The sequence below is a fragment of the Heterocephalus glaber genome, unplaced genomic scaffold (assembly GCF_053883595.1).
Source record: "Heterocephalus glaber isolate CG9 unplaced genomic scaffold, H.glaber_assembly_v1.0 deba00001586, whole genome shotgun sequence".
NCBI lineage: Eukaryota > Metazoa > Chordata > Mammalia > Rodentia > Bathyergidae > Heterocephalus > Heterocephalus glaber.
Window position 1 is genome coordinate 3,366,448 of NW_028258364.1, and position 14,530 is coordinate 3,380,977.

Consider the following 14,530-nt stretch of genomic DNA (forward strand, 5'->3'; position numbering starts at 1 on the left):
AGAGACCATTTGTCATTACCCAGGAACAATATTAAAATTTGTAGAGGTCCTAATGCAGAAAACTTTGGAAAATTTGTTTTGTATTTGTAAATCTGAATAATTATAATGGAATTGACTATATATCTTTTATAGTATATTTAAACTGCATTCAAATTCAAATGAATAAAAAGTTACTATATTCATTTTTAGCAAGCTAATAACTAATTAAGTAATATTATATAGTGGTAGAGAACATATTTAATAGCTCTAGTTCTAAGCTCAGGTTTCTTGCATACTAGTTGAAAATGATCTAGGCCAGAAGACCCAAACTCTCTCTGTGCCTCATGTGAAAATTTTTGAAAACAGATTACCTACCTTGTACTGGTTAAATGAGTTCATTAATGCAAAATGCTTATTACAGTTTGAATTTCAGGATATCAGTGCTTACTACCTCTCTACCTGATTTCTGGACCAATTGAGATAGAGGGAGAGAGGAAGCTGGAAATATAAAGCTCACTTACAGTGCTGGTGAAGCTGATAACAGAGAGTGTGGTTTGGATGTCTGGTAGCAATAGCTTTTTACTACACAGTCTACATTTAGACTTAATCTGCAGGGCATCAATGATGGAGAGCTCAAGGGAATGATGGAGAGCTGAAGATGTACAGTCAGTAGTGCTGTGACTCACCTAGCCACAGACAGCACTGAATGCCTTGAAACCTGCATTTGAAAAACCTGTGGCATGAAGCAATAGACCAAAAGGAGTGGCTCCCAAGAGAAAGTAGGAAGATGGGAACTGAACTGTACTACTCAGTTAATCTGTTAACTTTGCCAGTCATAGATCATCAGTACTAGAGCATAGGAAGACCACGAGTGTTTCACTAGTACCTTCCCCTCCATATGGAAGGAAATAGCAAGAACAAGGAGAAAATATTCTCCTTTCAAACAAGTTTGGCACATAGAAGTCAGTAAATTTTAGCCCCCTCCCCCATGATGGCACATGTTTTAAGGTGACAGGCCTAAAAGTAGAATGAAATTGTATAAACACCATTGCTAAATACAAGCTGTCAAGGATACTTACAGTCATATAGATGAGTATATTGTTATTTTGAATATGATCATTATACCAGGTCCAGGAATTAAAGGCTCAATTATTAAAAAGCCCCTGGTGAAATATTTTGTTGAGTATATTATGGAAGCTCAGTGATGTTTGTAGACCTACCTTCAAGACTGTGCTAGGGCATTAAACTCCTTAACAATTATCATTTATTATTTTAGATTAATTTCTTGGACTGGAAGAAAGATTGATCCAGTAGGCGTTGATTATATTCTTCAAAAATTGGGCTTTCACCATGCCAGGACTACTATTCCTAAATGGCTTCAGAGAGGAGTGATGGACCCACTGGACAAGGTTCTGTCAGTTCTTATCAAAAAGCTTGGTACTGCACTACAGGATGAAAAGGAGAAGAAAGGGAAAGACAAAGAGGAACACTAAAAAAGTAACTTAACCTGTGAACAAATTATGATTGTGTCCATTAAGTTTTATTACACTGGAGTGTTTTTTAAGTATAATTTTAAATATGACTTTAAAATAATTCTAATTTTGTGGCCGTTATATTAAAAGTTTGTGAGTTAACCTGTTTATTCTAGTTCCACCATTTTGTGTACAGTGAAGTATTGCATGGTAATGTAAATTTTTGGAAATCTAGATTAAATATAGCAATTTCATTAGGGTCTATAATTGTATTACGTGCTGTATAATTCCTACATCTTTAAAATATTTGTAGAATAACTGAATTTTTTGTTATGGGCTATAACTTTTAGAAAAAATATTGATAATGTGATGAGGGTTATTGCTTTTTCTTTTTTTAATGTAGTCTTGTAAAAATACCCATTTGTATATAGTTAGAGTAATTGTGATATACCACTAAAATATTGTTTGTAACTATTGTAATAAAGTCACGATAATAGTTTCAGTCCGTAGTTGTTTTGGGCTCTTCTTATCCTTTGATAATTTGCTTTATAATTATCACATTAAACAGTTGTCACAGGTTTTCGTAGATGATTATTATAAAATTTTAAATACATAAAAATGCTTGTAATACGTATGAAAACATAGCTCAGGAGTATATAATCAAGGAAAAGCATATCGGAGGCTTCAGAAATGCTCTAGTAGTAAATACACAGCTCTTTGTTTTTATTTCTACATTTTATTCTTTTGTGTATATTCAGATTATATATAATGTATAAATGTTATATATTTGTTGTGTATATATATATAATGTACATGTATACATATATTAAAAAAAATTTAAAGGAACAGAAAGATCTAAAATAATCATTAAATCCCTAGCACCAAAACAAATAAAATAATAATTCATATATAGCTATAATATTAATAGCAACTCCAGTTGGAAACTTATCCAAGTCAGTACACTTTAAAGAATGGAGAAACAGTAGAAATGAAGAATCTAGAGCTAGAAAACACCTCAAGAAAGCTCTGGTACAAACCTTAGATCAATAAGGCACTGTTACCTCTGGCATATTAAACAACCAAAGCCCTCCAGAAAAGCCAAGATTCTTAGTCAAGGGCATAAGTCTAGTAAGTGTAAATAAGAGAAATAAGGTTTGCTATTTTAACATCACATGGCTTAACACAACTAAAACTCTAGATGGAGACCTAATTTTGTTTTCTTTATCCCATAGTATTTTGTCATTTCCCTGAGCTCTGAATCCTCTTCCAACTTATCCCTAAAATCAATTGGGTCGGCTCCTGGGAAGATTGTTGCCATGCCCAGAATACGTGTGCCTTCTGCACACTGAGAACTACATGCCCTTAACCCATCTCCCTTATGTCTGTTAGAACCTCTCTTGTTTTTACTTTTGGAACCTAATACATAGAGTATCCCTAGATAAAACTGATGGATGGCTACATCATCCTCAATTGAGCAATACTCAATAAGGTTTTCTTTTATGTGTTTCATATGTTTTGCCTGTTTAGGTCAGAATCTAGCAACTCAAGGGCAGAAAAGGCTTTCCACTCCAGTTCACAAAGCTTGCTCAGTGACATGGCAGCAAACACTTAGGAGAATTCTCGCAAAACCAGCCAATGTTAGAAAGTATTTTTGGTGCTGTTAACAAGCACCAAAATGAAAGTATTGTCAGTAGTAATTCCAGGTACACCCGGATTGTTAGATGTACCTCTGTGTCTACATTTGAGGAATGGCTTTACAAGTTATAACAAAATTATAACAAAGTTTGGACTCTAAGAATAAATACAGATTGGCTGATCAGATCGTCATATCACCAAGTGAAATGGTAAGTATGATCAAAATATATAGAGAATGCTTAAATTTTAAAAATTTACTTTTGCAAAAGAGGGACCAAGAGATGAAGGCAGGGGGATGGAAAGAAGGGAAAGGGGATAAATAAAAGAATAAATATGTGTTATGTACATATACCAACACCTTATGAGGAATGTAATCATTATGTACTGCAACATGTAAAAAAATATTTTTTAACTTACTGCACTAAAAGACACATTGCCACTAGTCCACCTCCAAATACTCCTTGCTTCAATCACACCCAATTACTCTTGCCACTTTCTAAGGCAGCTCTAAAAGTCCTCTTTTGTATCTTTACAAGGTATGATAAAAAATGTGATGAATGCAGCTGTTGAGTCCCACCCAACAAGCTTGTAGAACATTCTGGATGTCCTCATTTACCTTGTTCACCAGATCTGGCACTGTGTGATTTCTGCCTCTTTGCCAAAGTCAAAATGACCATGAAAAGTAAAGGTAATAAATCCATTCAGGACATTGAGGTAGCCTTGATGGCGCAACTACAGACGCAAAAAAGAACTTCAGAACTGCTTCAGAAAGTGACAAGGATGACAGGATAAGTGTGTTCAAAGCAAGGGGGATTATTTTGAGGATTAATGGCAATGCTTTTTACTGAATTAATTTTTAAAATTTAAACATTTACCATTTTCCATCCTACCTTGTATTCTTTCTGTCCAGTTCTGCAGTCTAGGACTCTTAGTATTCAGCTAGGGTTGTTTCCACCAGGGAAACAGTTGTCCCATTAAATTAGAATTTGAGCCTACCATACTCATTTGGGTTTGCAGATGTCAGCTGGTTACACTGTTAAAAGTTGTTGGATAGCCCAGGGATTTAGCTTAGTGGTTCCGCCGCCTGCCTCGCAAGCACCAGGTCCCAAGTTCGATCCCCGGTACCCCCCAAAAAAAGTTGTTGGCTACAATGACTGGTTCTATTCATTAGAGAGAACTAGGGTTGTGGCTGTACAGTGGAAGCAGGCAGAAGCATGTATGACTCTCTTAGTCCCTCTAAATTAGTGGCAGAGTATGCATAGCAACAGTATGCATAGCAACAATATGCATGCCCGTTAATATTCATCTCTCTCAGAAACAAAGATGATGTTAGAGGATATTCTCCATGGGTCTAAATTTCTGCCAATCTTGCAAGCGAAACACTTAACTGCCCTTTTTTCAGGACTATATTTTCAAGGATATTTGTGTAGCTGACAATCTGAAAATACCATTGTATCTCCCCTCCACAGGCAAATTTCCCTACTAGAACATACAGTGTCTCCCTCTATTATAGAAGATAAAGAGTTCTCTAACCTGTGTTCGGTAACACAATCCAGTGTGTGCACAGTGTTCATGTAGAATACTGTATTCATGTAGAATCTGAGTGCTGCCTCCATGAGATTTGGGGGTATAAACATGCTGATGCCCATCTATGAATAAGAAATTCCTTTGTCTCTGACACAGAGATCTCATTCTTCTGCCAACATCCATGAATTTGGGGCAGGCTAACTTTAAAGCTTTCAAATTAAAATCTCTTCACAGTTCTCCCCTTCACACTTCTTGATAGATTATCCCACTGAGAAAAAAGCCCTAATCATCTGAGACACTAAGAAAAAACTAATATGGAATGAATGTCTCAAGAAGTACATCTTCTAACAGCTTTCTTGTAATTACCTGCAGAAATGATTCTACAACTATCCAAATTTTCTTCAACTTCTGTCATGGAAGTTTGTTATGTCAAATTCTGTGGCAAACATTTAAAGGTTACTTTAACAACTTTAGTACCAGTGCTTATTTATATGTGAAAGGAAATAAGTTATCCAAGCATTTATTGAGTAAAATACTGTTTATACTACTGTTAGTACTACTGTTTATAACTATCAATTAGTATATTCCTCCCAGTGAACTATCAGCAGTGGATAACATGCTCACTTTGCAGATAAAGAAACTGAGGCACTGAGGGCCAGGTAATTCAACCAAGTTTAGCTTTTTCCACGTCTTTAGCAGAAGCCTTCTCAGCTTTCAGAATCCTATCTGAAATATCCTCTTTCTTACCTATAAATATTATACATCCCCCTTTTCTGCTCTTTTCTTTATAGCAGTTCTTCCTAAGGTACCACAAAATGTTACTTACTTTTTCATTGTCTGTTTCTCACACTGCAATGTAAGTTCCATGAAGGACAGGACTTTTTTTTTTTTCATGGTTGTATATCCCTAAGGCCTAGAACAGTGGCACATAATACTCAATAAATTACTGGGCAAATTAATGATTGGCTGAATCAGTGCATAGCTGAGCCTGAATTAAAACACTACCCTAACCAAAAATCCAGGAAGATCTTTTACTCGACTATTGTACACAGAACTGTAACTGAAGTGACTTGGGAAGAGTGTTTTGACTCAATCTTATGACTAAAGACAAAAAAACCATTAGTAAATCTTTTTCTTATATTGGTATAGATTAACAAATCTGCAGCTACTATATACTCTAAAAAATAAATTTTTAGATATTGCCAGATTTCTCATTGTCAAAAAAAACACAAGCAGTTAAGAAAGCTAAATAAATGCTATGGCATTGGATTACAATCAGAGGGATAAGTACAAACTCATTTTTATGTAGATAGAAAGAAAGATAGAAATAGAAATTAATCTGTATATATGAGTTAATATACACAACACTTTCCTAGCTGTCCTTTAGACAGGGGTACAAGAAGTAAAAACACCCAGTGTCCAGATCTTAGTATTTAAATCCTGTTCTTCAGTTAAGATAACCACAGCTTCTTGGCCAATTTTAGGTCTAAGAAAGGGGAAATGCAAGTGTCTTATAGTATCAGAAAATAAAGAAATCCTTTTTTCAAAAAAGAGCATTTCAAAAGGACAGAGCAGCTTCCTGATGGTGAAAGATCTCCCAATGATGGAAGTTGGATAATTCAAACAGAAAAATGAATGATTATATTGGATTATACCCCATAAAATAGGGTAGAAAAGTTTATTGAGAGATATCTCCTGAGAGACAGGAGGGGTTCCAGAAATGGGTTGCTACCGAGCCCCTTTATCAGGGGTAATTTATACAGCAAAGTCATAATGTGGATACAATGTGGGTAAGAGTTCAGTGAGTCACAAAAATTTGAAAGCCTCAATAACAGATAAGCTGATGCAGAAGAATGAATATCTGAACCTGAAGGCAGGTTTTTTGAAATAGCCAAACAAACAAAAAGGAATGAGAGCCTTGAAGATCTTTGGGCCCTATCAGGCAATACCAATGCCCATGCCACAATTATTATAGGCAGCTAAATTAGACAGACATTAATATATAGTCAGAGAGGGACTGGGCTCTCAAGGAAGTTGGCACAAAGAATAAAGACATCAGAACTGTGGCTGGAAGCACATCTGAAGAAGACCAGGCCTCAAGATAAAGATGAATTACCAGGCCTACATTCCTCCTTGAGGGTTAAGCAATAACTTTAGATTATACTATAATTGGTATCAACTGGTCCAGTAAAGTCCAGCTAGACATCAGTCACCCAGGTGGGTGACCAGAGCGTATGAACCCATCCCTTTCCAAAATGCCTTTGGTTTTTCCATGTGTACCCTTGCTACCTTACCTACTTCCCTATTGGATCAATATGACCTAAGCAGCTATACTTGTGATCCCATAGGTCGATTATAGTTTGAAACAAGTTTTTCCTCACTCCTTTTAGTCCTTGAGCCTCTAGTTCCATTCTTTTTCTCCCTTTGATCCTAATGAAATTACATTTTGTACTAAAGTTTTACTTTTTATATACCTTCGCAATATTTAAATTTTTTAATTTCCTATAATCAAAAGGCTCTAAATGCTAAGAAAAAGATGTAGACTGAATTATCATTATAATTATTAATGGGAACTTGATTACAATACAATCAAAACATCTTGAAAATCACTAAAGAAAAATACTTATTAAAATGCGTTGCTTAATGAGAGGGATGGGTCTGTTTTTCCTTCAATTTCACGTATTTATGGATGGATTAACCTTTTGCCATTTTAACAATGAGCCATCAATTCTTGCCTTTTCCTTTCCTTCTTTTTTAAAAATAAGATTTAACTCTTAGGAAACTGTATCCATATAAAAAAGTAGATGGTCAGTGAAATTTTGTTACAACGTCACTAAATTCTCTGAATTCCTTCCTGGTTACACAGTAAAACTTGGTCAGTGATTTACTATTAAAAATATTTTAAGCAATCTTTTAAGTAACCTTTCGATTAGGTCCTCTTTCAATTTTTATGAAAGCGAAGAATTAAAAACAGCCACATTGGATTTGTCACCCAGATATTAGGGTCATTTGCTCTCAGTGCCCAACATGTGTTCTTGAATGATTCCTTTGGCTCCTGGAGCCATGCTTTTGCAAATCTCTGGTGTTTTCACAGGAAGGTTACTAAGGACAGGTCCTGCCCAGGGGATTTACTTTGGTTGTAATTCGGGGATAAAGTGAAGGGTGTGCTTGAAACTCCTGTCACACAGGTACCTGAGGTAACTCCAAACACCTGAGTAAGGATGCTGTACAGACAACTGTGGGGCAGATAACCATCCTTATGCTGCTCTGTGAAGATGGCTGGAGGCACGGTCAAGCAGTTCAGAGGCCCAACTCAGTGGTTTTACTACACTTCTCCAGCTAGCAAGACTGCCCATCTGCCCAAAGCCTGTTGCTCAGCGAATGCCAACAACATCACAGAGGCCTCGAACTTGCATCAAATTGAGCGTCTCAGCCCTGGGTGAGGCACTGCGTGGGCGGTGACCGCGTAGGCGCAGGCGCGGGGTGTAGCGGGGCGCGCGCCATGGAGACCGTTGGTGATTGGACAGAGGGCGCCGGGGGTGGGCCTCTTAGGACCACTTTTAAAAGAAGCGCCTGGGCCTTGAGTTTCAGCCTGAGGAGAGCACTTGACGCCGAGTGAGCAATGGCGGCAGCCGGTGAGCTCTTTGTCTGAGACTAGGCCTGCCCCTGGCCAACACCCGGCCGCCCGCAGCGGTGTCCACCAGAGACAGAGGCGAGAAGGAGGACCTCAGTGAATGGGAGCTGCGCTAGAATTTGAGAAGCCAACATATGCTGGGTTTTTTTTCTTTTTTCTTGACCCTGCTTATGTCTCTCGTAATCCCTGAGTAGATTTAAGGGTTTCCCCAGACTGCTGTCTTTTCTTGGCCTCGTTGTAGTACAGTTTGGGAGAGAAGAGTTCAATATTTATTAAAACTCATACAGCAATCATGAAATCAATTAGAGGGATTTGCCCTCTAGTTATGTGTGTGTAAAAGCTATTAATGGAAAATCAGGGTTTAGGCTTCTTTTGTTTTTCCAGAGTATTCTTCGTATATGTTTTCATTTTCCACCAATTTTATGATTTGTAGGTGAGAAAACTGCTGGCAGCAGTGATTGGTTTCAGAGGTCGAGGGTCCCCAGCTTTGCTCAGATTTTGAAAAAGAACTTGCCCATTCAGCCAGTGGTCCAGATGGTAACTACACCTGCAAGACGTTCCTCTGAAAGTGGCAGCCTGTCAGATATGACATTCAAGGTCACACAAGTGACGGGTATGCTTTCTATTCAGTTGTAGTAGTGCCTTAGTGCTTTAAGATTCTGGGATGGGCAGTATGTTCTTTTGAGCCCCAGGTTTAAATGTTTTCCGGGTGTACTGTATATACATTTCCCAGTGGCTGCTTCACACCTGGAGGGGATCTCACTTCCAACACTGTGGGGGCCTGTAGAACTCATGCTCACATAATTTGTTACTACCTTCACTGCTGAAGGCTTCAAGTGTGTTTTGTCTTTTTGATGTGAGGCTTTAGAGAAAGGACTGTAGTTATGTGAATTTGTATTTCACACATCATTTAGCGTAGTATTAAGTACAGAGCAGGGACACATACTTAAAAATTCTATTGAATTTGAATCACACCAGTCAATTTGTGACCCCTGAGTATGGTGGCAGTATAAAATAGTGGATGAGAGCCGTAAACTAGATTTTAGTGCCAACAGTGTCTTTCTCTATTCTAGGCCTTAGTAACATCATCTGTAAAGACTTTCACATTGCTAAAATTCCTTGGTTTTTTTAAATATCATTAATGATGTAATAATAGTATTGCTTCTTTGGAAAATAGCCTTAGTATGATGAAAGATATATATAGTAATAGACTGCTTATCATGTGTGCCAAAATTATTCAATAGAAAAACACATATGACTAAGTTTATCTTCCATTTTCAAGGATTTAGTGCTTTTTGCTCAGTTTTTAAACTAAATTGACAATGTAAACCTTTTTAGGTAATTTTCCAGAACCATTGCTTTCCAAAAGTCTTTCATCTATTTCAAATCCTGCCCTTCCTTCAAAAAACATATCCAAGGAATTTATAATGAAATACAAACGTGGAGAGATAAATCCTGTGTCGGCCTTACACCAATTTGCACAAAAGCAGCGGGTTCAGCTTGACCTTAAGGAAACTGTTACAACAGGCAAGTACAAAACTATGACAGTACTGGAAAATATTTTTCCTTTAGAAGCAGAACATTTAAGTGATGTTACCTTTGGTTATTGCGTGGACTGGTAGGAATAGATAAATACCAGGTTGACAGATGTACTTAAACTTTTATGTTTCTGCATTAGGCCTTTTGAGCCTCTGAAAATATATAAAAGTTTTATTGTCATCAAATTGTAACTTTTGTGTGTGGTTGGCCAAACTGAAGTCAGTCTCCTGGATTATTTGGGGGTATAAATACTTCTTGCACATAAAACATGCTTTTCTAGTGATATTAAGTATTTGGACTATGATGATCTTAAGAGTATTCTATGATTATAATGCCTAAGGAAAAATATCATTAAATATGACCCTTGAAATTCAAGGATTTGATGTGAAAAGAGCACCTACATAGTTGGTACTGTTTGTAGACTTGTCTGTTACGGTTTCTACCATTCTCCTTTAAACTTTGCAACCTTTATCATGTACCTGTGGAAGCCTGTTAAAATGTAGATCAGTAAAATGTATGAAGCAGCTTTTGATCTCTTCATGTTATGGCTAGTAATTAGGAAGAACTTTAGCAAAGTGGAATAAAAGAATGAGTGCTTTTAAGAGACATTGACAGTTTAAAGCTAGGGGTCAAAAAAGTCTTTAAAAAATCTTTGTGTGTATATGTACCTGCAAGTAGTTTGATTTCTTTAATTTTCCCAATACTGTCTTGCCAGTATGGATCTTAAAGCTAGTATCTTTGCAGAGAAATTTAGACCTATTGATTTTAGTAAAGATTGTCACAGTGATAGCAACTTTCAGTTTGTTGCTTTGAATAAAGTACCAATAAATTTAACAGTTGACAAAAAATAGGATCATTGTGTAAAAGGTGGCCTCTTTTTAATATAAAAGGTGGGCTTCATCTCTAAGTAATTTGTTTATTTTCCTGTATTAGTCTCAGAATGCCCCTGGAAAATGTAAGCTATTGGTCATTATAAGAAAGACAATAATTTGCGAAAGAAAATTTTCTCTACTCTGAGCAAAAACTACTCAAAAATATGCCTCATTGATTATTAATGGTATTCATTTTATATTCAAAATATGATTGTATAGGTAGGGTATTGAGACTAGGATATCAATATTAACAAGTTCTACGTGTGATTTAGAATCATGTTAATTCTTGAGAACCCTGATAAAAACTGAAGCCAATACTTATCAACAAATATGTGTAATATCTCCTACATAAGAATCAGCTGAGTCCTCTGTTAAGTATACAAGATGCCCTCTGGCTTAGTAAATTTAGATTGGAACACAGATCATCACGAAGGAAGGAATCTAGGAAACTGATGTCTTAGATGATGGGAAGAAAGTAGTACCCAGATGGAGACAGGAATTTTTGATAAAACTTTGCTAAATTTTTTTAACCAAAGATGAGGTATGTTGAAAAATAAGATGGTTAGGGTTTATGTGCCGTGACATTGTAGCTAGCTATCCATAACCAAAGTGTGGAGATTTAGACTGTTAAAGTCCACGTACCAACAAGCAAAACTGAAATGAGAATCTTTAACCCATAAATTTATGAGATTATTCTGTTTCATTTTTTATCAAAAAAAATGTGAAAGTAATTTTGGAAGAATGGACTTTCAGTTTAATTCCTTTTCATTGTTGTTTTTATTTTGGTTTTCTTTTTGGGTTCCCACTCCACCTTCCCTAAGGTATAGTAGACTAGTTGTTTACTGTGAGTCTCTGATCAGTACATGAGTTTTTCAAAGGAATTTCTTAAATTTTGGAATTTGTAAGTGTTAGAGGCATCCAGAGATTGGAGGAATTCAGCTTTATTTATCCTACAGTTTAAGGAAGAGAAATGTTACCAGAAGTCTCCTTATTTTATCTCTTTCTGGTTGTCCAATAGATTGAGTGGCGAGCATTATATTAGAAACTCACTGTTACCCCATGTGTGGCTTATGCAGTATTCTAAAGTTATTTCTATTGTGTACCCTGAATCTGGAGCAAATCCAGCTATTTGAATCCTCAGAAGTAGATCAAGGCCCCACCCAGCTTTGGTTTCAAACCCTATCGGACCTACAGAAAAATTGGTGTTTTGTTTTCCAGAATTTTTGTTCTGGGATGTTTTCCTATATACAGACATTGTTTTCAAGAATATACTGTGAATTATTGTAGCAGTCATTCTGAGTTCTTTTTCAAGGTAACGTGATGGGGCCATATTTTGCCTTCTGTGCTGTGGTGGATGGTATTCAATATAAGACTGGACTGGGACAAAATAAAAAGGAGTCTAGATCCAATGCAGCAAAATTAGCTCTTGATGAGCTTCTACAATTGGATGAACCTGAACCAAGAATTTTAGAACAATCAGGTAAATATTCTTGATTTAAAAGTATTGAAAAATGTATCATTTTCCAAAAAATCATCTGATTTATATTAATGAAGTCACTTGGCAACTGTAAGGTGGAAGTTACAAAAGTTGAATAATTTCCTTCAGTTTCTCTCTGTTGATGTATTTAGTAGAAGTTAAAATGCTCTTGCATATTACAGTATCAAAAGATAAAATCATGTTGCTAAACTGCCTGATAATTTATCAGATTATTAACAAGTTCAAGTTTTGAAATGTGCTTTTTCTGTCATTTATTAAATTCTTATTAAGCATATAACCCTATCCATTTAATACTAAGGATTAAATTTGTGGGCAATTTTGGTAAAATGTGCCTGTGTTAAATTCAGTAAATAGCAGTTACTTGAAAAAATAATGACCAGGGGTACCATAAAAATGTTAAGAATGTAAACCCCAGAATCCAGTAGCTAAGGCTGAAATATTGACCCTGGCAGACACAGTATTTGTCCCTTATACCTAAGTTTCACTTGTAAAGTGAGGATAATGATAGTAACAACTGTGACCTATGGCTGTCATTAGGATTAAATAAGTAATACATACGAAGTTCTTCACCAAACCAAATGATGGCTGCTATTATTAAATATTAATTAATTTGAAGAATATGTCAATGTATACATTACCAATTATTGCCATTATTCATTTCATGTTAGACTACATTTTGGTTTACCTGTAAATAAGGTAACTTTTTTTAAAACTATAAAATTATTTTTTATTTGTATATGTTTGCAGTACATGTAGTTTCCAATCATTATGGAGAGGGGTACGTGTACATAATACAACCTGTTTTTTTAAAATACCTTTCCCTCCCTGCTTCTGTCCTCATCCTTTAATTCCCATTTCCTTCCCCATTTTCATTCTTGTAGAAATTAATCTTAGCATATATTTATGGCAGATAATGTTTACATTCTTTGAGGTTGTTAGGTCCCCAGACATGGTATATCTTTATTCTACTTATTTCCTTTTCCACTCACACTCAGCCCTTGTCCTTCATCTCTTGGACCCCTTCCGATTTGAAAGAGATCCACACCCTTGTCTCCTTCCATTCATGTTTTATTTTGTTTGTTTTTTGCCTTGCTCAAATGAGGGATACCATATAGTATTTAAACTTGTGTGTCTAGTTTTTTTCACTCAATATTATATTTTCCAGGTACAATGTCTCAAATCTGAGGCAGTTTTCTTTTAAAGGAAAATATTTAAATTTGATATTAAGCAGTGCCTGTAAATTCATTCTTTTTAAGTATAAATCTTCACTTTATTCTACTCCTGAGTTGTTTTTTTTTTTTAGTCCGTTAACTTCATCTTTATTTTCATTTCTTTCCTAACACTTAAAGTCTGTATGTACTTTCTTTAGTTGAAATCTTATTTCAAATATTTTTGTTTTGTTACTCTTCAAAGCAATTATTTAATAATCAAGTGACGTTTTGCCACTACTCAAAAGTTCAGATATATAGTTTTTCTCATTGCTTTTCCAATGGTTTGTTGTATTTTGGATTTAATAGATACTTAGTGTGTTTTACTAATTTTCATGTTATTTTCTACTCACTACTATTTTTGCAGTATTATTAATATTTTAGGGCCAGGTATAATTTTGTCTCTTGGAAGTGTTGGGACTATAATTTCTATTTTATCTTTATCTTATTATAATACTTTGACTTGTTTCTTACATGATATTTGACCTACAGAGAGTATAGATGTGATAGGGAAAAGTTTTAGATAACTTAATAGATTGAATATTAAGGTAGGTGTAGAAGCAAAATAAGTAATGTGTTCTTTTAAGATTTGCTTTTCCCATAACTCCTTGTTTAAGGTGTCCGTCTGTTATCTGACTCTTTAACCAGTAACTTCATTAACCTAACAAAGTTACAATGCCAGGGTGAATTTACAATGTATATATGCCTGTTTTGTGTCTGTGACTTGTAGATAGGAACTGGAATTGTATTTACACATCAAAGACCACTAGGGATGAGATAATGGCTAAAAAGGATATAAAAAGGGAAATGCTGAACAAAGGGGGCTGGATACTAACCAGACCTGTTTCTGGTGTTCCTGCCCGCTCTGGAAGAAATTTTATTATTTTATCTGAATTCTGTGTCTCCATGTATTTCTTTCTGAGATTTCTGCAACAGATGCAGTGGTTTCACTTTGTCATAAAATATACCTTTTTAAATTCAATATAAAATTAGTTCTTTTCTCCTATTTTACACATATATATAAATAAATCTATTGGTCTTTTCTTCTAATACTAATAGTGCTGTTTTAGGTCATTTGTGTGTTTGTCCAATAACTTTAATTATCTTGTTTTGATTAAAAATTTTTTCTATAAAGTATAATATTAGTTTATTTTATATAATCAAAG

At 35.4% G+C, this 14,530-nt stretch overlaps 2 protein-coding genes across 14 annotated transcripts in view; both read left to right on the top strand.

Annotated features, from left to right (window-relative positions):
- The window catches only part of Bltp1 (bridge-like lipid transfer protein family member 1), a 241,252-nt gene extending 239,299 nt beyond the window's left edge, over positions 1 to 1,953 (top strand). For all 11 annotated transcript variants that reach the window (XM_021236449.2, XM_021236454.2, XM_021236453.2 and 8 more), the window contains one exon: positions 1,256 to 1,953. In XM_021236449.2, the coding sequence (XP_021092108.2) occupies positions 1,256 to 1,472 (217 nt within the window). In that variant the 3' untranslated portion in view covers positions 1,473 to 1,953. The remainder of the gene's footprint in view (positions 1 to 1,255) is intronic.
- Positions 1,954 to 2,141: 188 nt separating this feature from the next.
- Positions 2,142 to 14,530, top strand: part of Adad1 (adenosine deaminase domain containing 1) — a 54,366-nt gene continuing 41,977 nt past the window's right edge. The window contains exons 1-4 of one of the 3 annotated variants that reach the window (XM_087193261.1): positions 2,142 to 8,052; positions 8,681 to 8,860; positions 9,586 to 9,774; positions 11,971 to 12,138. In XM_087193261.1, the coding sequence (XP_087049387.1) occupies positions 7,995 to 8,052; positions 8,681 to 8,860; positions 9,586 to 9,774; positions 11,971 to 12,138 (595 nt within the window). In that variant the 5' untranslated portion in view covers positions 2,142 to 7,994. The other 2 variants (XM_004854994.4, XM_021236458.2) reach the window with 2 other exon arrangements.